Raw genomic sequence first — 27,046 nt, forward strand, 5'->3', positions numbered from 1 at the left:
TTTTAAAATCGATAAATAAAAATTTGAACCACTCAAAACTTATTGGATGCCGAAATAAATGTTCCACCTAGTCCATATTTGCACGTAAACCATTTCCTAGCATACTTTATATGATTTTTAGGTCAATGCTTTAATCGGACAGATTATGGACAGATTACTAGTTTTCAGACATAGACATGACGCTTGAGACATAGCTTTAGTCCATGAAGTAACTAAGGGATTTAACGATGGCTAGCAGGTATAGACGAAGATTAAGAATACTGATGAAAGTACGTATGTGTATACTTATGACCTACATTAGAAAAATTTAGGATTCGATTTGATGGTCTAAGGCATCATAAGTAGGTATGTAATAAAAAAGATGTCAGTGTAATGTTCAAAATCAAATCTCAACGTTAACGTAGAGCAATAATGAATGTATATTATTTTGTTATTAATATTTTATTTTCAAATCAAACGATATGTTTTTTGTATGATGTACTTTTAAAATAATAATAATAGGCTAGTGAATAATAACAGAATAGGTAGTGGAAATATTTTGCAGTCTTTCATTGTTTGTAGACATTATTTTATTTCATCTATTTTTTATTATTGTGATCAAATTGCTAAACTAATGCTCACTTCTTGTGACGTCGGCTTTATTACGAAACTGTTCAATATTGAAAGCACAAATAGCAAGAAAAATATTTTGGTAATTTTAATTAAAAAATTTGCTCATATGATAAAACTTTACTTCTGATAAATATATATATATATATATATATATATATATATATATATAATTTGGTCTCATAAACACTATATATAGTATTTATCTATACGTTAAGAACGAGATTTCATCTTCAAGACCTGATAAACTTGAAAATTGGCACACTAACTAATGACCGATGACAATACAATAATATTATCTTCAAGTACCTATCATGGCCAAAACCGCGGGGATAACGAATCAAAAGACTGGATACATGTTTCCTACGTACCGTCCTCCTAGTGTTAGTACATCTTATCATTTCACGTAGTTCTTTTTAGACGTACATAGTATTCTTACTTGTAAAATGAAAGATAGATAGTATCATTGTACAATTGTCCTGCTTAGGTATAAAATATATAGTAATACTTAAAACAAGACCACATAAATTACATACGACTTGGCACCTACTTTAATGAGAATAAAATATTTTATAATACGAATAACATTCACTTCATTTCACATTTAGAATTGTCGTTGTAAGAAATATAAGTACACTTTTTAATTAAATTAATTATTTTCGTATTAACACGTTTTGTTATAAATAAATAATTTATTAATATAGTTTAATAATATTACGGACACGTCACATCTATCACACACTAATCATGCAGAAGGGGGTTGCGAACGTGCGAGCGTGTAAGATTTCTGTGCATCGACTTAGATTTTTGACAGAGCCTTAACGATCTTATTGTTCAGCTTAAAAAAAATTCAGTCATCACGAATTATTTTATTTTGATAAAGAGATTAGATCGCTAGACTTTAGTCAAGGAAGAGTTAAGAATTTGCTACGTATGTAGTGTATATATAATATACCGCAAATGACGGCGGTGAGAAGCACACGATTGAAGATCGACGGTAGCACGATGACGTTCGCAGCCCCTGGTACTCGGGGTCGGAGACAGTCGCATGCGAAGCGGGAAGGGCGACGGTGGGGCAACATGAACGGGGCTCACTGAGAGGATGGTGCGGCGGCACGGAGAACGTGTAGTACTTGGCTGTTTGGTTGTGTGCGCGTAGCACTGAGCTGTGAGTCAGTGTCACCACCACCACGAGGACAGAAGCCAGCGCCAACGCGAAGAAGGAAGCGGCGACGGCGGCGACCACGCGTCGTCTCCGAGCCTCCTTGCCGGCATCCTCGGGTGGAACCTCCGGCTCGGGAGCTGGAGGAGGCGGCTCTGGGGACCGGCTTCGGACGCTGGGACCACGACTGTTGGGAAGTTCCAATGTATGGCGACGCGAACGACGTGCTCGTTCGCATTCTGCAGCTGAGGAGTGGTGTCGTCTGAGGCGATGTGGAGCACCTGGTGCTGCTCGACACGAAGCTGATCTTAACGTGCGCACTGGCACCATTAAATCATCGCTAGCTACACGCGGCACACGACCCGAGTGAACGGAACGAAAAGAATGATCCCGCGCAGATCCACTCGGAAAAGCGAGATCGACAGAAGCGCGGGAAGAATGTCTAGAAAAGCGATCGCGATCGCGATGGTCTACACGCACCGACATGTTGCGAGCGGAGCGCGCGGCAGCAGCCGCTCGAGTGACGCGAGTCCCTCCCCGCGTAGCCACGGGATGCCGAGCCGCCGTGCCGCCTTGCCGCCTAGCCGCGCAATCATGTTTACACTTGTCCCCGATGGTATAAAGAACGCTTAAATATTTTCGTCAAAGAAAGCGTTTTTTAAAATTAGGGCTTCGACGTAGATATTCAAAAAATTGAAACTTTGGAATGTCTAATTTTATACAACAATTATATTGATATACATAATTAAAATAAAACATTTACAAATTATAATATATTTTCTTAGATGAGTTTGTTGATAGCCGAATTTGCATTACAAATGTCTAATAATAACAACTGTTCCCATTGCATGAAACGATGTACAAAGTAGAACACTACGTCCTCTTTTGTTACGTCCACGTTGTCAACTTAAATTGTCTCGGAGGCGGAAAACGAAACAGATAGTAGAGAAGTTGTCGCGAGTCCGCCACATCGACAGCATTCAATAGAAGCTACAGAGGGATACCTCACTAGTGTCCCTCGGGAGGCAGTTCTCACCTGATATTATATGTTTTCAAAACCTATATGAAACTGTGATTCTGCATTAGTTACACTTTGTATTCTGTTTAAATTCTTCATGTTAAAAACTTCATTTCAATGTATAAGGTCAAATAGAAAATGGTATATATATTACAAAAAATATTTTTCTGTTGTTGTTTATCGTTAAAGTATAATATTCGTAATCATAAAACTTAATGTTTATGTATTTATGAAAATTACAACACTGAAAATATATTTTCTTTTTAAGGAAAAAATTCACAGTGGTAAATATGTCGAGTTCTTTGTATAATCTGCAATGCAACTTACACAATCACTTGAACAATAACAACTGAGCGGAAAAACGTCTGAAGACTCCATAAAATAGTAGTAGTTCTCAGTTCGAGGAACATCGAAATATTTCACAACAAACCGATACAAATTTACATTTTTTAATTAGTGCATTATCGCTTACTTGTTAAAGGCTTACTAAAGATAGTTAAAAATAAAAAATATATATAAAATACCTAAAAACATAACAAGTGACAAGGGTTCGAGGATAAATAAAAATTCAAATACAACAGTAAAAGGGCGACGCGACATAACTTTATTTTCAAAGCCTGTAGACCCGTAGTCCGAAGCGAACACAATTTTAACTGAACCAAACAGCTTTTGTATTCATTTTTTTTGCAAACTACAATATAATTATTAATATTACTTATGCGCTTAAGTTTCGTCCAAAAACTTCGACATTTTTAAATTCGTATATTTTTTTCAACGGTTTCGTAATCCCTTAGGATAATCGGTTTATCAGTACTAGTTATCTAAATTTAATATTCCTTTAAGGTTATACAGGAAACTGTTTCATTGTGTAATTGTTTTTGATTGAAAAAGAGTAACTACTGAGTGACTTGCCGTTTCTTCTCTGTATAACTGGTACCTTAATGTTCAAATAAACATTGAATCATTCAAAGGACTTACGTAAAATAAAAGCCTACTTGATTAAAATATGTTTTACATATATTTTTTTTTTTTTATAATATTTAAGTTATAGATTTAATACACTTAAAACATTGATTATTATATAATACTTGCTTAATTATTTGCAAGAAGTCAAAGAAATGAAGTGATATCATTAATATTCATGATTACTAAGAAGATCTTAGTTACTACGATGAAAAAATCTCTAAGAAACATTTTCTGATGGACGAATTTTGTATAGAGGCGACGAAACGAAAATTCCAAGGAGGAAATTAAAGTAACTTTTAATATATACTGCGGAAGCCGTTTTACGCCCGTGTCATCCTATCATCATCAATATAAACATAGTAGCATAAATATGAAGCGTAATCATAATAAAAGTAGTACTTTATATTTTAATTAATCTTAAATGAAAATTTATATACGTACATAAAATATAGTAAGTATATTAATTCAACTTAGTATTAAAGTGTCTAACTTCTTACATGACATCAAGGGTATTTCTCAGCTCTGTTCCCTTTCCGTCGTTCAAATAAAAAACCAATGGCAACGAGACGAGAGGACCCTTAAGATTTTTCAACAACCACTGTTAACACAGTGACACTTATTGAGATCGGGGTCATGAATAATGTATTTTCTACGATGGACCATCCTTCGTATAGTATCCAGTATATCTACGTACTTACGTTTATTGCCTTGTTCGTCTAATACTTAGTTTATAAGGCCTTAAATTTCGATATCTTGGATTCAAATCTAGAGTAGAGTTAATAAAATGTTATTTTCTATTGAAAGAGAGACGGCTTACACTACCCTTGACAAGGATGGAATACAAAAATACGTTGAAAGCACTACTTTACCACATTTCGTCACGGTAGCATGCGAAAGCGATCACGTGATGCCCGCCGAAGAGACGGAGAGGTACCAAACCAGGTAATAAAACCACTGGGTTACTGGGTATTCCGGTGTACTAGGGAGGGCTAGGTGTCCTGGGCACCAGCGAGTCCCCCATACACCCCACTTCACGTGAAACAGAATATCAACAGTGTAACAGAATATCAACAGAAGTATAATTTAATAAAATGTTAAGTAATGCGTTTTCCTGTCGACCAATTTTCAGAAACAACCAGCTTCAGGGACTTTTAACACACTCTTATGCATCAGAGTGCAAGTGGGCTGATAGTTCTACACCTGTTCGATTTCCGCTCTTGTGTTATGTTATCAACCAATTGGATTATGAAATTCAGGGAAAAAATAAAGTGCAACACACAAATGTTTACAATAATATTTACAAAACACAATTTCACCTCTATTAAACAGTTACTTATAATAGAACTTTGCTATAGTAAAAATATCTCAATCAACTTCAACAAAATACTTAATTAGCACCCATAGATTTTGAAGAAATCGTACGGTGGACAAAAACCCAATGTTTCTAAAGAGCTAACTGATTTTAACCTACTGAGTCTGATATAAATATGAATTTGAAAAAAAACTTTTAGCAAACAAATCTAAAATATGTATACAGTAATCAATCACTTCACGTAAATAGGTAACATAAACCAATACCAAAAACCTATTGCTTAAGATGACTTAGAATTGACTTAAAAGGATATTGGCAGAGTAAGCATTGTTTTAAATCTTTTTGAGAATATACTACTGATGGTAAATCCATTTCCTAATAATAATATACTTCTACTACTTATTGATAAAATGTAAGGAAAAACATAGAAATGGTATTCGTTTTTATAATTTTTAATGCAATTATAAAGTCGCCAATACAGATTGTACCGTTTTGCCCAGTTAATAAATTTTAATGTAGAAAAAAATAGTGCTATTTAACGAAATTATTTACCTGAAAAAATGTAGAACTGTTTATCAAGCTATGTTATACGAACAACACAAAACTTTACCGTAAAAAGTTTTTAAAGGACATATGTGTGCAACGTATAAATATTGTATAAAATTGAATATTTAAAAACACAAAGATTTTTAATGTGTGAGATCCGATCTACATGGCTCCATTTCTCTACGACTACATACGCATATATCTACGTGTACATATAGAATCCACCGTAATAAACTCTTTTGTTGGTTACTAGTTAGTATAACGAACAGGTAAGAGCTAAATTACAACAACTAATTAAAAATTTTGACTCAGAAAAAAGATATGAACGTAATGGCTTGTGCACAAACAAGAAAATCATTCGTTCAAGCTCCGTCTCCGTGTAAAATAAATGTCTCGAATCGCTCGCAATGAGAAGATATTTTGTAATCAGGAATTTTATTTACTCGTCTCATTTTCTGTCTTTCAGTTTTCATATTTATATTGAAATTCGAATCACGATTATATTATATATATTTGTATATGTCTAGTTAAGAACCGACGTCAACCAATAAAATGTAAAATGTTCAAGAGTAATTAGTGACACTATGAACACAACACACACAACGCACGGAGCTGAAAATAAAGACGAAAGCAATCAAATACGAATACTAATAAAGGAGAGTAATAAAAGTAAATAGTATGTCAATTTCGTATTTTATACAGTGATTTTTATAAAGAAGCTGGAAAGAGATTATTTTATTATATTACGGTTTCATAATTTATTTGACTGTTTTATGTATAATATACTTACTATAAAAACATACTTTGCTCGTTATTTCGATAATCACAAAATATTATTAAGGTTACGTCCTTTTTCAAGTAGTCATATATGTGCTATTTTAATTTAATTTTTTTTTTCATAACCGTTTTTTATTGTACATACAAACTTTTAGTAGAGAATTAATAACCATAAAATAGTTTTAGTAATGAAGAAAATTTATTGATCATCACCGGTATCGCATCGTTTGTGGTCTCTAAAGAAATCTCGTTTCTCTCGCCTCGACGAAAATAAATGAAGTCGTATTAAAAAAAAACTTGATTACGTACAATTTTCAGAGTAAAAATAATTTAAAGTTAAGAAAATATTGACTTTGACATTCCAAATTCAATAACACATTGTTAATAAAATCTAAAAATACTACATTCTTAATACTCTTTATCATTATATATCAGATTAACAAAAAACTTCGTATCATACTCGAACAGGTAACAGAGCTCCAAAGAGACATTATCCTCTTTTTGTTGACTTTGAAACTATAAATTGGCGTGCAATCTAGCTCAGTTTACAACTATAACCGATTAGGGATAAGTCTTGCTAAAGTAACAATGAGGAGGACGCCACGACGAACTTGTTTGGATTTTTTGAAAATAAAGGCTGCTTCAAGATTGATTTTTAAAGGAACTGCAACCTGATGTCACACTCAAGTCAAGTAAGCAAGTCAGTCCGGATGCAAATGCGAGTTATTGTTATATTCGATCCGGAAATACGCGTAGATACAAATGTATATTTTTCTCAACTATGTCTTCAAAGCCTACAGTTCCGATGCCGAAAATGAGAATGTATCGTATCCTGCATAGAAGGCCATTTACTCTTAAGATATCTATAGACGGCTTTTGAGATTAGAAGAGAGACATACAAATCTTATAATCTATACCTGTATCAAGGAATTATTAATATTCCTATTTTATTAACCCTCCTGTTATGCGTTAAACTTTTGGTCAGATTGTTGACGACACTAGCACAAGGGATCGAAACTACGTCTTTCACAACTCCAGGCCCGTAAACGATTGCCATTTTCTTATGGGTAGGACTGTGTGCAGCCCGTTGGTAGGTACCACCTACTCATCAGATATTCTACCGCCAAACAGTAATATTGATGTTTTCCAGTTCGACGAGTGAATGAGCTAATGTAACTGCAGGCACAAGGGACATAACCTCTTACCTCCCAGGGTTGGTGCTACATTGATGTAATGTAAGAAATGGTTAATAAACGACGCAAATGTCTATATGCGGTGATGAAAATGAATGTGATTGTGTGAAATGAAAATTACGTGACAAAATAAAAAAGTAAGGTAAAAGTAAAACTGGCACTGAAGAAATACCACTTCTTTAATCGCCGTAAAATAGCCGCCATCCACGTGTTCTCAGATGTATGTTTATGTGTATAATTATATATAAGCTAGCTTACCATTTCTAACCGAAACACAAGCATACAATTGGTAGTTGAGATTATAACTAGTTAGTGCATGTTATCCCAACAGACTGGCGACCACAATTCCCTTACCAAAGGTATAAATGAAAAACAAAACTATACAAAGAATAAACGTACACGCCATAGCAAATCATAAAATAATAAAGTACCAGACTTTATATAATTAATGTAAAAAAGAAAAATATATTTCTTAAAGTCATTACATTTCCTACATATTTCAATATCAATTCCAACAACCCAAAGCTATTATCTGCTTTTCAAAATGAAACTTCTAAATGAAAACTTTGCAGACAATAAAGACTTGGTCGTTATATAATATAATTTTTTTTGTTTTTTTTTTGTAAATGAATTTTATTAATATTCATAATATAAATCGTCATTTTACCATAGATTAAATATATGAATAGACGCGATCTAAAGAAATCTATTTAATTTTACATATTGACTTCATACGATATGTACTAAAAATTTAATATTAAAATATCTATATTGTAATAATGTTCCATTCTAAGAGATTTAATATGAAATGGTTTTGATACAACACGATCTTGGATATTCGAGGGGCATGTGTATTTAGCTTCGTAATTGTTTGTGCCGCGATTGGATCAGAGACCTAATCAGAATGGGTAAACATTGGCTCCAATAATTGCAACATCAATATTTGACCCAAATTATTGAACTGGTTACTTTTTTATTTCTAATATGATGTATGTCGCATCAATACTAAAGAATGCGGTAGAATAATATTCATATATAATATGTACGTTTATCTCCTTTAATAGATATTGCATAGTGACTGAATTAACACGATGCTTTATTGTTGTGTTCTTCGTTTGGATGTCATATAAGTGACAGAAAAAATCGGTATGAATGAATATGATTTTAGTTATAGTATATATTTCTTTTATACTATTTATTTAAAAAATAAATAGCCTTTATCGAGCAACACTCCAAAACTATTAGAAAGATTTTGATTAACCTTTTTATTATAAATAGTAACTAGGTACAAAGAAGTTCTTATATCTAATCAATGGATTACAAATAATTAAAGATAGAATATTATTAAGAATTGGAATAAAGAATATTTACTTAATTTATACCTATAAATAAATACAGAAAAAAGTGTACTCTCTAAAAAACTAATAAAATTTACGCTGGCGAAGTCGCCGGCTTAAGCTAGTTCATTTCATAATGACATCATTCAAAATCCATTTTTCTTTCTTTTTAATTATAATTTTATATTAAGATTAATTATTCATAGCGATGGTTTAGTATTTTGAATCTACTTTTATAATGGCAGTCATTTACATTATCATTCATATTGATATTAAAATATTTTAATACTTGAGATTAATTAATAAATTCTCAATTCTAATATACCAATACCTCTAGGCATATCGGTTTTCAATATAAACACAGTCAGAATTGATTTAATTTAGCCAAATCTTAGACAATGCAAATAATCAACAAACGAATATATTGTTAGGAGTATTATATATAATTAAAAAAACTAGTAAAATTGTCTACGGCCAAATTCAATTGTCTTTGATTATAAATCATATTTGCTTGAATACCAGCATGCTATGTCTATGAGTATGGTCTATGCTGCTGGACTATGAAGTAATATTCTGTGTATAGTATAAATATCAGTATACAATTAACAATAATATTTGTAATAGTACCATAAATATAACTATTCTTTGATGGTGATTAACTTCATATGTTTCTATATTCCAATACGTACGAGTTTTCGTATACAGCCTTCATTTAGATACTATACATAAAATTATTTTTTATTATTTTTTTTACTTATAAATTATTTTTATTTGTCTTTATATTAGTACTACGTATAGTCTAGAGGTAAGTTCGTAATGAATGGCTGAAATTTTAATAATGGTTTTATAATGAGATTTTTAAAATGTAAACTTCAAACATCTTTTATTCTCCTTTATGGTGAACGCGTGTTACGCGTAACCATATTGTGTTTCAAGCTTATAATCCACTTAAGTCGTAAAGCCTGATATACGTGCAAAAAATCCTTCCCATAAAAATCTATTTAGGTGAACCTTAAGTAAAGACAATAAAGTACATTAGACCCAAGATGTCGGGTCAAGTGTTGAGCCGTATTGGCTTTTAAAGTCGAGACTCAAAACTAAACTATCGATTTTATATTTAAAAAAAAATATATTATAATGTTTTTCAATTGGAACTTATTTGCGCTTGTTTTATCTTAATGACTTTAAAATAGCTTTTTTTTTTTGAACGTTTCTATAAATACGAGGCGTCGAGTCCACTCGACTCTCGCTGGAACTAATTCAAGATTAGGATAAATGTCAGTTTCCTTTTACACAAACTGGTGACTTTGAAGGTAGTTTTAATAGACTGTCTCTTTTATTTAACCTTACTTCCCAAGTTTCAAAGTGATATATGAGATGGTTGAGTATTAAATTATCTCGAGTTGGTGAAATTTGTAATAGAGTTTAAATTGATATTGAAGTGAATATTTGATCAGATTTGATAAAAAGCAATATCGTAAAATAACATAAAATATTATCTATATGTTAATAACGAATGAGTACTAGAAAGTACGTCGTTAGGTCGAAACGACGTTGCATCTTTTACCTAAATAATAAAAAATTTTTTTCATTGCTAAGGAGAAAGAAACTCCTTCTAGACTAATTTAACATTACGTGACTCTAAAGAAAATAAGCATCGTGATGTTTGAGGAGTTTACTGGACGCGATATTCAATAATTTTAAATTATAGTCACAAATAAAAAAAAAAAACATTCTATATGAAGGTTTAATATATTTTATTAAAAAACAGTAGCAAATGGCGAAGCAAAATGAAAAAAATAAGAAGTAATAGTCACAAAAGCCTTAAGAGACAAAATAAAAAATAAATAAAAAACAAATTGCAGCGTTCCCCGTTTTAATGAAGGTCTATAGGTCAGATGTCCACAATATAAGCTGTACGCATATATCAGCACGTAACCAGAACTCCCTTAGAAATGAATAATTCGAACGCATTTGTATCGCACTACATAGACAACGTATTTTGTACTCATAAAATTAACAGAGCGAAGTTAAATTTACACAATGACACTTTCGTCGTGTTTTATTTTAATTAACACCATATATTTTTTATTTTTTTTATAATTAAAGATCTTTTTACGTTACCAAGCTGTAAGAATCATTTTTTCAATCGTCACTTTCGCTATGATTTTCAAGCAATAAAAGAAAATTGCTACATTTTTTTTTATATTATAAGAAAAAGGTAGCAATTATCTTTGCCATGAAAATTTATTTCAGGGATTTCTGAATAAAAATAATAATCGCATGTAACAAACTTATACAAAATTATCATTAATATCAATCTACGAAGTACTAATACGTTATTAGCATCCGTGAGGAACCTCATTATCCAACTATTGATTTGTTTCATTGTTATTAATGGCCAACGTTGGCCTCAAATCTTAATTTTAATGTGAGAAAATTAAAAGAATATATATACGATTAGAAAGTGTTTATTGTACTGTGTCATTAATTGTCTGTGTTGGGATTAAATATGAGAAACATTGTCAAAGAGATTTAGTTAAGTCTTTGATCACTTCTGACTCTTTTCCACCAACTAAGTTACAAAGGTAATTTAATTAAATATCCTTGCATGAAATTAAATTATAAATCCACGCTTTTTGTTCGTCTATATAATGTATTAAGTATTATTTTTTCGGATTTATAATTTATTTTTAACAAAATATTCAAATTTATTTATCAGATAACAAAAAAAAATCTGCGTTATTTTATTTTAGAAAGCCCCAGGATTTATTGACTTTATACAATTTAATTTGGCATCCGAACTATAGGATATTACCGCAGTTCCGATATAATAAATACAAATACAAGTAAGTATATATATCTACATATATTATACTAACTAAATATGAATATACATTAGTGGTTAGTTTAATAATATAGCATTAGTTAGAAAATGATGTTATTTATCGCAAGTGGTTAATACAATATACTAAAACTTCTGAAAACATTTTAATAATAATATAACGGAAATAATATATCGGGTATTTAATAACCACGTACCACCAAACAGAAATTATTTGTATTACCGTGTTTCAGTTTGAATGGTGAGTGAGCCTGTAATTACACACACACAGGCGCAAAGAAAATAGCAAGTGATTAGACCGTTAACGGTGCATTGACGACATTAAAAGTCTTATAATTCTTACAGCTTATAATTCTGCCAGAGTCTATAGATGAGGTGACCGTTTAACTTCCGGTGACCCAATTACTCAATTGCCTTAGGGCCCGAGATGATCGTGTGGCTAGAAAAGGGGAGTCTTGGCCGAAGGACAGTTTCAAACTCAAGGAGCGCGAAAATTTTTCGTACTTAAATGTGTTTATAATTAATTTCGTACTCGGTGATAAAGGGACGCTTCTTTAGTAAATTTAAATTGGAACAGTTTGATTGAATGAGCAATTAATATGTGAAAAAAGTAATGATGTCACAATTCTACAAGTCTTCGAACAATGGCGTTAAATTTTTCGGAAACCAATAAAACTATTTGCTCGCTTTTAATACCTGAATACAGTGGCCAATTACTCAATTGATATGCGCTGTCCGGTATTTCATAACATCAGCGTGCACTTCATCCGGCATATTATAAGCTTCCGAACATTCAATAGATAACAAACATTGATTGGCGTTACGGAGAGATTATGAGATAGGTTAGTTTATTAAGAATTTATTTAATCTTTGTTATAGTTTTATAGTCATTTACATTACATACATTAGCAGCCTATAAATTTCCCACTGCTTTTGCATGTGTATTTATTTTTAAAAACCAGGTTACACTTTATCCTTTAGAAAATCAAACAAGTCAATTAATTATTTATTAAAATATGTTGTAAATGTACTTAGATAAAAAAATAAAAATAAAATACTTTTAAGAATAATAAGTTCAATTTTAGTCCTAAAATTGTACCTTTCAATATAGGTACGTTGAATATACATAGGTACTACATACAAATGCCATCCATAAGCATTTCTAAATATAGAGATAATTTTGATCTCATAATAAAATCTTCTAATAACCTGTAAGTACTCAGATAAGTGTGTTCATATACATTAACAAAACAGGCAGTATTGCGTGTATTGAGGCAGTTTTATTTTATTAATAGGTATATTAATTAAAATATTTAACGATCGATTTTAGACATATTATGTACACTTTTTCTTATATACAACAGAAAAACGATTACTTCAATGAAATTTTATTGTTTGTTGAACAAGTCCAACCATTTTATACAAATATATATTTTTTTGTTTTCAGGTTAAAGAACTTTTATTACTCATAAAGAACCTTACAGTTCACTTGTACAATTTTAGGGTTCCGTATATTTCGTATATAGAAAAAATAACCTATATGAGATCACTTCGTTGTCCGTCAGTCCGTCTGTCTATCAGCCTGTCTGCCCGTCAAGACCCTTTTCTATCAAACCTCTACGAAATCAAAATATGGTTGTTTATGTCACATTTCCCATACATTCGCAAAAGGGCACTTAACCTATAGGGCATTTCCGGCAGTCGTTTAATCATGGAATTTGGCAAGAAACAATATCTTGTAGCAGAAGTATATAAAAAAATCCGCAAACTGTACATTAGGCTTTACATCGGTGTCTGTTTTTTTTATCTGGTGATACGGAACCCTGGGTGCGCGAGTCCGAATCGCAGTTGCCCGGTTTTTTTTTCAGTTATCAATTTTCTATTTCCAGATTTTCATAAAACATGAAAATTTGTATAGTATACTAAGTTTACATGCTGTTTATCATCATCATCATCATTATCGTCACATCATCATCTGATTCGATGATCTGATCGATATCCGATGGTCAAATCGATATTTACGTCTGTCATTTTAGGATAAATAAATAAAATTTAACAAAAATATTTACAGAGAAGCTTTATGGATTTATTGTTTTAATGTTTTAATTTGCGTTTTTATAAAAAATATCAGCAGAAAATTCGAAAGAGCTTATCACTGGCTGCCACTGAAAGCAACATTTGTTTTTTTTTAAATCATATTTCAAATTAATAACATTCCTTTTTTTTAATAATAATTAAATATTCCGAACATAAAATTTTAATTATTGTACCCGTTTCTCGTCGCGCGTATTAATAGTGCAGTATGTTATAAAAGATAAGGTTTTATGGATGCTAACTGTAGATCATTTAAACGATACATTCGTAATAAATACGTTAATACATACTTGTTAATGTCACTATTAATAACAATTATTCAATAAATAAATTGAAATCGTTACGAAATACAGGTTACTTGCAATTTTTTAAACGAAACCCGACGACGCGGTAGAACTTAGTGGTGCAAATTTTATGAAAAGCGGTGTACTCTTCGTTAGGTTTAATATAAATGCCGGCTTTTGTTCTCTTAGATACCTTGGAATTTCTATCATTGCTATTACTACTTAAGAGGACTACAAGAGCTAAGTGCCCTTGAGAATCGCACGCACACACTTACAAAATCGACAAAAACGGCAAGCCCGTGTACTAAGGGTTAAGCGAGGTAACGAGATTACGCCCAAATATTCTAATAGATGGCGTCAAACCGAGCGACGTAAGATCAATCATAAATCTCATAAAAAATAGATAGGACAACAGAATTATTTTTATTTCTTTCGATGTTAGTTAACAAATGATTATAAAATAAAACTGATTCAATTAAACTTACAATATTTTTATTTATATTTTGTATACAATAAAATAGACAGTTAGTTTTAACCTTTTTTTTCTATTATTTATATTATTATACCACAATTAGTTCTTATACTAAATATTGAAACATACCAATTTTTAACATTTTATAAAAGTTTAATGATCTATTTATATAATAAAATCGTAAGTGTTCGAAATCTGTAGTGTAGTGACCGTGGGGTAACATATAGCGTAGTATTTGTTCGTTTTATTAATATTGGTTCATAAAGAAAAAATATATATTCAATTAAAAAAAAAAAAATTCTAAATATTTACTAGAAAAAAATGTTGTCAATTCGATTTGGTTGAATCATTCATGAATGAAAGGTTAATCATAATAGGTTTAATCATAAATCTCATAAAAATAGATAGGATATTAGAATTATTTGTATTGCTTTTGACTGTTATTCTATACAAAATGATTAAAAAATAAAACTGATTTAATTAAACTTAAAATATTTTTATTTATATTTAGTATTACAAAAAAAAAACATTTAGTGTTAATTTTTTTTTAAATTTTTTTATTTAATTTCACTTGTATGTATTAATGTTATTACATATGTCCTGGAATCTTGGAATAAATATTACACCCACTTTCAGCAGAAAGTTGGCTCACATATTTAATCTCGATGACAATGCACGATTCATGAATTGCTGCTATATTCAATCCAATATGGCGGACGTTACAAAAAAATTTAAATTTATGTACAAATGACACTTCTAAATATTCTAGTTCTCTGGTTCACAACAATTACATATTTTTTGTTACGACTTTACTTTTTTTTATTATTATTAAAATTAGTTCATACATAACTTTAATTCTTATTATAAACAATCGATAAAATTAAACTCTTACGCAATATAAATAGCTTCCGTGTTATTGTTTTCGACTTTCTTTATTCTGTAAAAAATAAATATATGTTAGTAATTACATTTTTATTAATTATAAAATTATGTATTTAAAAATATGTATCTTAATATGTCATAGTAGTTATAATGAAAAAAAAATGCTTCGAGTTCATGGGGATCGAATGTAGTCACTTGATCCCCATGAAAGTCAATTGATGTTTTCTTTCCTTTGACCAAATACTCTATCGTAATTATTAAGAATGGCTCGAAAAATCTGATTATATGCGAACTGATTGCACATTTTTCTAATAGATGTTTTCAATATTCATGATTTATAAAAAAAAAAATATGTTTACTAATTAAATACTCTTACCTTTTAATATCGTTCATATGTTCATAAACGTTTTTTAGTTTTCCTCGCGCGTTTCACTTTATTTCCCATATTTACACAATTAAAATTTATAACAAATAATATAATAAAAAAACAAATGCCTAATTACTACTACACTATTTTAACTTAATATATTTATTTACAAGAAAGAATAAAATTTATTATAAGAAAACATGAAACAATGAATTTACAATTAAAATTACAAAAAAATATCTCGTAACGTAATGAATGATGCGGCGAAAAGATCGACACGTCTGTATAGCATCAGGCCTCGGCCGGCATTGTCTGTACACGGCGTTTACGCACACATGCGTACGCATTTTGTTCGAAAATAAGAATATCGGATTTAAAAAAAATCTATTGATTTTACTAAAAAAGTGACACCCAGGTTAAATAGTATATTGCTTGTAGAATAATCTGACAAAAAACCAGAATTATGGAACGTATATAAGTATAGTTATTATTGATTAAAAGATCTTTTTAGAGGTAACTTTGTGATTTTTTTCTATCGTACCAAATTAATTATATCATGTTTTCAAAATAACAAATACTTAGCATGTATCCTGAAGATTATCATATATTTTTTTCATTTGGTTTACTGCATTGGATCATATACTTTTTTGCATTATAAAACTTGCATTTAGCTCATGTAGTCCCCTTAACTTCCAACAACGTTAAAATAACGCTGAGTAAAAGTTTGTAAGGTTACAGGATATAAATGTCCACAATGTATATTTTAGGTATTCTAGTTAGCGATGCTGACCAATGGGAAATTGGTAAAAATTATATTTTAAAATGACAACATCTCTTCAATAATAAATAATTCTTCCGAAATATGCAAATTTCCTTATGATATTTGCCCGTATGCAGAGCATGGCGTAAGTAAATAGAAATTTAACACTTGGAAAACTCAGAAGCGCCTTTGCATGTAGAAACAACAAATGCTTATACCTCATTTAATCGTTACGACACGACAGCTTGCTCATAAATAATTCAATGAACAAACTACATATCAACAAATATAAAATGTTTATATATATACATATATATTCGTTGTGGAAGTGTAAAGAAAACTCTTCGAACCTGATTCTCAATAATGAGTATGTGAAGAATAAAACTTAAAACTCGAGTCGAGTGCAGTTGAAGTTGCACATCGTATAGGTAAGCCTCGCTAAATATCCTGTTTCGAACAACACATTTCCACATCCCTTTTACAATATTTTTCTTTATAGACAAGCCACGTAAGCAGTACGGTATTTAAAGGATATTATATACTTATTTATTTAAGAGCAATTAATGGAATTAAGCTTTCGCAACAGTTACAAAAGGATCGCAGGTTAAGACCCAAGCAAGCAACGCTGTGATTCCATATGCTTAATTGGTTTTTGTGCATCTCGTGCTCAGATTTGAAGGAGAAATCATGAATAAATCTACATCTGTCGAAAAATCCCATGTATCCCATCGATGCGCATTTAAGTAACGTGATGGATTCAACTTCAAACATACTTCTTTATCCGCTAGAGAAACATCTACGGGATGTTACGTTACTACCGTAGAGTGTTACAAAATAAAAAAGATACATCACTTTAATAATCAGTTTATATATATAATCTTTAATCTTATGAACTGACGTTAAAGAACTAACTTTCCTGTTTAAAGTTTATTAAACTAGTTAGCTTGTTAGAAAAGATAATTTCATCAAAGGCTTTGTGATGCAGACGAGATACTACGAGCGTGATTTGACACGTCTCACATGACTAACCCGGATACGCTATTCTTATTAATGCCTACGTTGGTGTACTTTGTAATTAGATCTCCGGGAGTTTTATATCCGGCAATAAACTAGCTATGTGTGTATTCATAACTCGCATCGTAAATTTAGCGAATAAAATTAACGTTTTACATTACAATGTTCTTATTTCAAAAAATTGTGTCATCAAAGAACTTCACACAATTTATTATTTAAAAAAATTATATAAAGATCATTAATTGTCGAAAACTTTTGGAGTTGTTAATATATTCTTTCAACTTTATTATCTGTAAAATCAGTTTTTTCCGTCTCGAGCTTTAAAAATTTTTCACAGTGTTTTTCAACTAAATTATATCAAGTTTAAACTAAACAAATCAAGATTAATCAGTATTACCATATCCAGTTCTGGAACCAGCTTAGTATTCTCTAAATATCTATAATTATATACAAGTTACCCGTCTCGACTTCGTTGGATAAAAATTATAACTTGGAACCTGATCGCCACGCCGCGTACCCACCCTATCTAAACCAAGCTATTTAGATGGAGTTCACATACACACGTATCAAATAATTATATATATATAATTATAAAGATACATATACAATTATTTAAATTTAATTTTATTTGCTAAGCCAAGCGTGAACTAACATTAAATTACTCACGGGTTATTATTCTCCATAACCGTGAACTATGCTAAACATATTATCAACTGTACCCACGATGCTCCAACGCAAACTTCTCTCATGTAAATCGAATTCGGTTCGAATTCCATTAAAAACTGCTGACGACCCTAAGAGCTCTTAATAGCCGCAAGGTCAAAATAAACCCTTGTCATGTTTACGCTGAATAACTCTAGTAACTGTATTAAACAAGTTTATTTACTTAAAACCGGTTGCAATTTGCGATTTCGTATTTATATTTATATTATCGAACGACTTAGAAACATTGGCATTACGAATTGATATTATTTTTGAAGGTAATTTATTACAATGGTTAAAAATCAACGATAATTATTTGGTATTTATAATTTGAAAAAAAAATATATAAGAATTAATGTACGTTCTTCCTCTATTTATTATTCCCAAATTATTCATATTGATAAACAGAAACCAAAGAACGAGCACCATTTAATATGGTGATAAAATTAAAAAATAAATATCAAAGGCAACTGCATCGTCATTTTATTGGCTAGTATATACTCGTATGGCTGTAGGGTTTGGATTTGAACCGAGTCAAGAAACTTCTCATTCTTTTGTCTCTTGTAAAATTATTGTAAATACCATTAGATTATAATCTATCTCGCGAGATTGTGTATTTTCGAAAGATTGTGAACCGTAACAAACTACTTACAATTTAACGCATTTATTTTCGGTAGATTATAATCTACCGAATCTAATTAAAGATAAATTATAAAAACTAACCTAATCTAACCGAAATATTACTATAGAAATTTTTGTCGTTTTATTTTGAGTTAAATCACCGTTCACAATATTTCGGCAGTTAACAATCTCGCGAGATAGATTACAATCTAAGGGTATTCACAATTCTACGGTGATATATATAAATTTTACTGATATGAATAGATTGTTTAAATACCTCAAGATATTTAAACATACTGTGCATAAAATGCTGTAACATTGTTCGAAAGTAGATTTTACTATATAACGATAAAAAATGGGACTATATATAAGTTACGCAATAAAAATAGTAAGTATATCCGACAACGGTACGACGATATTTCAATAAACCTATTCATTTGCAAATAATAAATCACCACTAAACTTGTTACTTGTAGACTTAGAATACGAGGTTGTCTGGCTCGACCGCAATCAAATACCTTGAGCAATATTATATAATTCAAAATTCGAATCAACGCACTGAATTTATTTACATGTACTTCGATAGCAATCTAATAATACGCAAAGAGCTCGACACTGAAACCATTAAAATTATTACGATCCATGAATGACGCAGTATCAGTAAGAAACAGGAATAATGTTCTGTCATGGTATCTTGCTTCTCGTTGGACGGGTCCAAGCAAGATACCTAAGATAATATTAACTATATATTCAATGGTATTTTACTTTATTTAATTAAAATGGTTGGAGACCATGATCCTTTAATAAATGGTACGAAAAAAACCATCGATAATTTCTTAAATCAACTATGCGATATCAACTGAGATGTCATATAATTATACCGGCTCACTTTAAACCGGAACACAGCAATACAAATTATAAATAAATAAATAAATAAATAAATAAATAAATATTGGACAACATCACATACATTATTCTGATCCCAATGTAAGTAGCTAAAGCACTTGTGTTATGGAAATCAGAAGTAACGACGGTACCACAAACACCCGGACCCAAGACAACATAGAAAACTAATGAATTTTTTCTACATCGACTCGGCCGGGAATCGAACCCGGGACCTCGGAGTGGCGTACCCATGAAAACCGATGTACACACTACTCGACCACGGAGGTCTTCTTATTGTTATTGGGAGGTAGAATATGTTATGTATATGTGGTATCTTTTTTTTTTTTTTTTTTTTTTTCTCGCTGGAAAAACGCGTTACGCGCTTCCCCCACGTGATGGAAGGTGGGGGGGTGTGTGGGACTCCCCGGAGCCCTGGACGCCGAGTGCGCCCAGGTACGACGGGTTTACCCACTAAAAAACCAGCGGTACCCTCTCCGTCTTTCGGCGGGCGCCACGGGATCGCTTGCGCATGCTACCGTGACGCCCTGACGGTCGGCCCGCCTATGCGGGCCTCCAACACCTAGGGGGGGTTCTCGGGGTACTGAGACCCCCCTAGTCCCCGCGACGCCTATTGAGGCGGGGGGAGAAGGTGCGCGTAGCGCTTCTTCCTCCTCCCCGGTCGTCTTCGGCGGAGCGGGTCTGCAGCGGCATCCTCTTCCCGCTCCCGCTCCGCGGCTTCCTTCTGCGACATCACGTTTTCGCAGAAGGAGCGCATCTCCGACCAACACGTCTCACTACCGAGCATTTCGTTGACGATGCTCGGCAGCGAGAGGTCTCCGCCCATAGTCGCCGCAAGGGTGTGCCTCTGGGGCCCCCACGCAGCACACTCACTCAGGGTGTGTTGCGCCGTGTCGACTGGCGCACCACACTCGTGGCAGGAGGGTGACACCTCCCGCCGCGCTATCCCGTGCAGGTACTTACCGAAGCATCCGTGCCCGGTAAGTACCTGCGTCATCCTGAAGGTGAGTGTGCCCTTCTTCCTCTCGACCCAGCGACTCAAGTGGGGCCGGATCGCCTCCACTGTCGCCAGGCCCGCCGTGGGTGACCCCAGATCCTCCTGCCATCGGGCGATCAGGGCTCGCTGGGCTAGAGCCCTGATCCGCCCGACCTCCGCCGACCCTGGACGGTCGCCGCGGTTCCTCGCCTCGACCCGGAACCGGTACACTTCCGCGAGCACCTCCGCCTGGAGCTCCCAGGGCGGATCGCCCGCGAGAAGTGTCGCCGCAGCCCACGACACCGTACGGTACCCTCTGATGCCTCTCACCGCTATGACCCTCTGCGGCTTACGCAGCAGGGCCCGGTTGTCAGCGGTGAGGGCGTCGACCCAGATCGGGGCACCGTACAGCGCCATCGACCTCACTACGCCGGAATATAGACGCCGGCATAGCGATCCCGGCCCCCCCACATTCGGAAGGAGGCGGCCGAGAGCGGCGGCGGCGTTGATGAGCCTCGGGCCGAGATGGACAAAATGCTGCCCGAAGCTCCATCGACCGTCCAGGATGAGGCCCAGATACTTCATCTGGGCCTGCACCTTGATCACCGTCCCCCGGACGGTGATACTCGCCCCTCGTGGGGGTCCTTGCCGTGGACCGTGGAACAGGAGGGCCTCCGTTTTGGATATGGAGACCCTCAAGCCCAGCATTCCCATACGGTCCACGGTGAGAGCCGTTCCGACCTCGGCGAGGCGTGCCGCCTCCCGAAAGTCCCGCCCAGTCGCCGTGACGAGGGTGTCGTCAGCGTAGCACAACACCCCCATCCCGGGAAGGACGGGAGCTCGCAGGAGCCAGTCGAAACCGACGTTCCACAGGATTGGGCCGAGAACCGACCCCTGTGGAACGCCGCAGTCCACCCGACGCCGGACCAACCTCCCATCGACCCCCGCCCAGAGGACCTCCCTGTCCTGGAGGTACGCCTCCAGCAGCCTCCTGAGATAGGTCGGCACCCCATGGTATCGGAGTGCCTCCCGTATCGTCTCGAAAGGGAGACTGTTGAAGGCGTTCGCCACGTCGAGCGACACCGCCAGGACGACTTGCCCCCGGGCCACCGCTTCCGTCGTCCGAGTCTTCAGGGCGTCCAGGGCGTCGACCGTCGACCGGCCCGCCCTGAACCCGTACTGAGCCTCTGAGAGACCCGGACCGACCTCTTCGAGGTGCTGAACGAGACGGGCTGCGAGGACCTTCTCGAAGAGTTTGCCCGTCTCGTTCAGCAGCACTATTGGCCTGTATGCCGAAGGGGAATCCATCGGCCGACCTTCCTTCGGCAACAGGACCAACTTTCCTTCCTTCCAAGGCTTCGGAAACTGCCCGCTGCACAGGCACTCGTCGAACAGCTCCCGAAGCCTTGCACCCAGGAATTCCAGGGCGTCGCACAGAACACGCCCTGGAACCCCGTCCGGACCCGGCGCCGTGTTCTTGGCCCTCAAGCGGCCGAGGGCCATCTCCATCTCCCGCTCCGTGATCAGTGGTGGAGCCACTGCGTCTTCGATCACGGAGCGGGGGGCCATCTGCGGAGGGACATGCTCGCCTGGATGGGGAAAGAGTTCTCCGACCAGGCGCAGGAGGAGACTCGGTGGCAGCGTCTCAGTCACGGGGGCGCCTTGGGTGCGGAACTTTCCGCGTACGCCGCGGTACGGGCGCCCCCACGGGTCTCGATTGAGACCCGCCAGAAGCTCCTCCCTGGCCTTCTCCTTGGCCTTGCTTATCGCCAGCTGCAGATCTTTTTTCAACTGGCGATAAGCGTCCAGCATCTGTCCCTCCAGGTCCGTGTCGAGGCCGTTGCGCCTTCGACAGCGGACGTAGGCCCTCCGCGCCCGGCAGCACGTCGCCCGAAGGTCGGCGATTTCGGGCGACCACCAATAGACGTGCCGGCGCGGAACCCTGCGCCGGGTCCGAGGCATGGCCGCATCGCAGACCTCCTTGAGAGAACTGCGCATGCGGCCCGCCAGCTCCTCTGCGCTGGCGCCCTCCGTCCTCCCTGCGGAACCCCACCGCTGCACGATGGCGGCCTCCTTGACCAGCTCTCGATCGACCTGGCCGAGAGACCACCTCGGCAGCGTAGTCGGCACCCTCTGGGGTTCCGCCGGCCTGCGAGAGGTGGAGATCTCGAATCGGATGTACCGGTGATCCGATAGAGTCTCCACCTCCTCCTCCACTCTCCAGTCGACCACTCTGCGTGCAACGACAGGGGTGGCGAACGAAACGTCCACCACGGAACCCCCCTGATGTCGCACGCAGGTGTGTACCTGCCCCCTGTTGAGAAGGGACAGGTCGGAGAGCAGGGCCCACACCTGGACGGCCCTCCCTCGCGGATTCGTGGCGGGGTTGCCCCAGGCACGCGACTTTGCGTTTAAGTCGCCGAGAACCAGTATAGGTTTCGGCGACTGCCTGGCCACCGCAGCTCTGACTAAGCCGAGATAAGTCTCGAACTCAGCCAGGCTGCGGTTAGGGGAGAAGTACGTACCGACGATGACGTACTCCCCCCACCCCACCACTACGTAGCCCGAGCCCCTCTCGATGAGTGAGAGGGGGGGGGCCGTTCCGCTCCTCGTGAGAACCGCCACGGTGTCGTCCGAGTCCCCCAGCCAGTGAGGTAGGGGAGGGACGAAATAGGGCTCGCAGGCCACCGCCAGGTCTACCTGCCACTCCGCCATGGACTGCAGCAGCAGGTCCTGCGCTCCGGCGCAGTGGTTTACGTTCGTTTGGAGGAAGCTCACTTGTCCGTGCATTTTTTGGTTCGTTGAGCTTCCTCCGAGGCCTGACGGCTACATTCAATTGGGGCGGCCCTGGTTCCTTGGACCGCCTTGCCTTTCGTGTGGGGAGGGTTGCAGTCCCTGCCACCCATCGAGTGCCCTGAGGGCCTCCCAGCCTCTGCACAGACTGCGCAGTGGGCTGGTGCAGAGCACGACGGTGCCAGGTGTCCCGCACCTCCACACCTGTAGCACAGCGAGCTCCTGTCAACCTTTGACGGGCAGAGGGCTCTCGTGTGCCCGAGGCCGAAGCACCGGAAACAGCGAAGAGGTTGCTGCTCTAGTACCCTGACTCTAGCAGAGCTCCATCCCACTAGGAACCTGCCACTGTTGGCGAGAGTCTTAGCCGCCACCGTTGGGCACCTCACTGTAGCCATGCCCACTCCCGCAGGACCTGTGCCGACAGTCCCGACCCGGACAGAGTCAACGGGGCAATTGCCAACCCTGGCTATGGCTGCGGCCAACTTGGTCTTTGTGACCGAGTCGTCCAGCCCCGTGATCCTCAACTCGGTCATCCTCACGGGTAGAACGACGTTGGCCACTCCATCCAGGGCGACGCGGAGCTTATCCGCCAGTCGCCCAGCCTGCTCCTGACTCTGCGACTTAGGCAACTCTAGGACCCTAGCACCGGTGGCAGCGCGGCGGATCTTGATGCCCTCCCCTATGCCCAGCTGCGCCAGGTCGACGCTCTGCTCGGCCTTCTCTAGCACCTGGGCGTACGTCACTCCCTTTTCCTCTGCCTCAGGCTGCAGAGAGATGATGACGGCAGCGGTGCGGGGCATGGATATTTTGCCCTTTTTCAATGTTACCGCCGGGGTGGTTGTGAGCTTGCTTGCCACTGGTGGGGAAGGTTTCTTATCCTTTTTCCCTTTCCGGACAACAGTGGCCCAACTTTCCTCCTGCCCCGTACCAGCTTGAGCTGAAGGGATGGGTGTCCTAGCTGCCGGTGGTACCGTTGCAGCCGGGGTTGTCCTATTGTTTTTGGACTGCTTCTGCTTTTTGGGAGCAGAAGCCGTGGGTGGCATCGAAGGCCTCGGCACGTCCAGCTCTACGGTTGTAGCTGGTGGACTGCTTACTCTCGGGGGAGATCGGATCGAGATCGTGATGAACTCTCTCAGTTCATCAATCATTGCATCGGTGGATGGAGTGGCCAGAGAAGGCCCACTCGAAGCCGTCATGGTCGCCCTCATGTCGGCAAACTCCCTCCTGTGAGCCTTCAGGTCCTCTTTGAGGTTTTCGACCTCCCGGCGCAGGCGCCTATTGTCCGCCTGCAGACGCCGTGTCTCTTCCGCCTCAGTGCGAGAAGAGAGGACCTCGACTATAGCCTGTAGGGCGGCAGCCGATTCCTTCAGGCTTTTAATATAGCCGAACTTGAGGTTGCCCGATTTTTTGGCAACCGTGAGGATAGCGGCTACGTTGCGCTCCGCCTCCGCGTGCAGCTCCTCCGCTCCGAGCGTCGCCGGGTCCGCCATGCTTTTTGTTACCGACGATGATGGCACTACTGCGTCCTTTCTTTCGGTTGGTGCCTTTTTAAAGGCACGGCTACGGAGCGCCCTCTCGAAGGCAACTTCTCGTTCCTCCTCCTCTTTTTCCTTTAATTCGGTCCTAGCCCGGGTGAGGCCGTTACCTTTAACTTCGCCGCGGCGGTGGGCAGCGGGTCTCGCCGCCTTGACTCCCTCGTTTTCGGAGTCGGAGTCGTCCGTCTCCAGCGGTCGATGTTTTTTAACAGAGGCCTCCGAAGCGGTCTCCATCTCCGAGTCCATCTGGATTTAACAAATCTGGTCCCAGACTAGATTATCCCGCACGACAGGTACGGTCCATAGTTTTGTTTATGCTGCTACGTCATTTTTGTGTAGGGATCATCAGCTGGAGAACAAAATGACCTTATTAAAAGTTAAAAGTTTGCCTAATGTGTAACTGAAACGAGTCTAATTTGGAAAAAATAGAAAAATATTTTTGAATTTCCTTTACAAGGTCACCTGAGTCGATATACCAAATGACAAGAGGGAGGGTGGGGGGGCTTTTTTTTCGATTTCCCGAGTGGAAATCGAGAAAACGAGTGCGGGGTGATGATCTGGGGGTGGATCCGAGTAGGATTCACGAAAAATTGCGGTCAAAATCGAACAAAAATTTTATATGAAAAAATCTAATACTACGTAACGGATAGGACTTAGCGAAATTATAATAGAAAAATTAAAATGTGAAAAAATATGAAAAAATATGAAATAAACGATGAAATTAATTAAAATAAACAAAAGTAAAGCGAAAATGTGCAGTGAGAAAATGCGATATCTCTAATATTTTAGAAGATAGCAAGCCTGTGATGTATGTGGTATCTACCCAAATAACCTTGCAAATTATTGAATACGATTTCATTTGCTAAGTCGTTGCCAACAGGCGAATTGCCCCTTATGGCAAAGAACGTGGCCGAAATTACAAAAACAATAAAATTTTAAAGATAACTATAATAGTATGTTAATTTTTTTGTTTGCAATCCTTGAATTAAATTAATTTGCTAGAACATTTCATGTGTCGGATTGATATGAATAGGCATATCATGTCCTTGACAAGGTAATGTATAAATTATACTTATTAGTTCAATAAAATATATCAGTAACCTATCTATAAAAAATCCGTTTTTGATCACTCGTAATCGATTTTACTCAACCTTTATATACGAGTGGTTTGCAAAATAAACACATGGGTAATATCAAATTCAATTATCAGAAACAGATTTTTTATATATCTTACCACGCAAGAAACATAACAAACTTTTTTTACGGATGCAGCTACATAAACACTAATACAACATTAATGGTTAGCTCAATCCTCATCCGTTGCTGATGGGTGAAATTAGAAGTATCTCATTATTGAAATATCTAAAACTCTTTGACGCAATTGGGAGACGTGGGTTGCCACTAGCCATTATTAGTTGCCTGATCTTGCGTACAAATTTTGCGTTTATTACGTTACGATAAAGTTCAGTTCAGACGACAGAATCAGCAAATAAAAATAGATACCCAAGCCTATATAGCATAAAAAGTATACGAAAACCATTAGAATAATATGTATGTACCTACATCAAATTCTATTACACGAAAATAAATTGATCATATCAGACGTAAAACCTTTTTAATTTTTCTCTCAGAACTGTCATAGTAACGCCTGGACCCATGGCGACGCGTTGGCGCCTCGTAATGGATCTACGTGACATGACTCAAACAACAAAAGTTAATGAGAAACGAATGATATTTACATCATTATTTATGTTTTCTAAGGACTTATTATAATGACTTAAAGTTGAATTATGTAATTTCTTTTTCTTTTTATAAAAAAATTTAAGAAAACCACCTCAACACTAAGATGTATCAACATAGTACGGACAGAGAAATTGC

The 27,046-nt window shown here is 37.2% G+C and overlaps 2 protein-coding genes and 1 non-coding gene across 3 annotated transcripts in view; 1 reads left to right on the plus strand and 2 right to left on the minus strand.

The window, feature by feature from the left end:
- Window positions 1-2,275, minus strand: part of LOC125065209 — a 33,781-nt gene extending 31,506 nt beyond the window's left edge. Inside the window, exon 1 of the mRNA XM_047672711.1 lies at window positions 1,705-2,275. Coding sequence (XP_047528667.1) covers window positions 1,705-2,257 — 553 coding nt within the window. The 5' untranslated portion in view covers window positions 2,258-2,275. The remainder of the gene's footprint in view (window positions 1-1,704) is intronic.
- A 2,269-nt stretch (window positions 2,276-4,544) lies between these two features.
- Window positions 4,545-4,634, plus strand: LOC125065526. Its single transcript, XR_007119633.1, has one exon. It is a non-coding gene; the product is annotated as a U6atac minor spliceosomal RNA (small nuclear RNA).
- An 18,980-nt stretch (window positions 4,635-23,614) lies between these two features.
- Window positions 23,615-25,414, minus strand: LOC125065431. Its single transcript, XM_047673012.1, has one exon. The coding sequence runs from the start codon at window positions 25,412-25,414 to the stop codon at window positions 23,615-23,617; it is 1,800 nt and encodes a 599-aa protein (XP_047528968.1).
- Window positions 25,415-27,046: the final 1,632 nt, after the last annotated feature.

Source organism: Vanessa atalanta, chromosome 7, assembly GCF_905147765.1.
Source record: "Vanessa atalanta chromosome 7, ilVanAtal1.2, whole genome shotgun sequence".
Classification (NCBI taxonomy): domain Eukaryota; kingdom Metazoa; phylum Arthropoda; class Insecta; order Lepidoptera; family Nymphalidae; genus Vanessa; species Vanessa atalanta.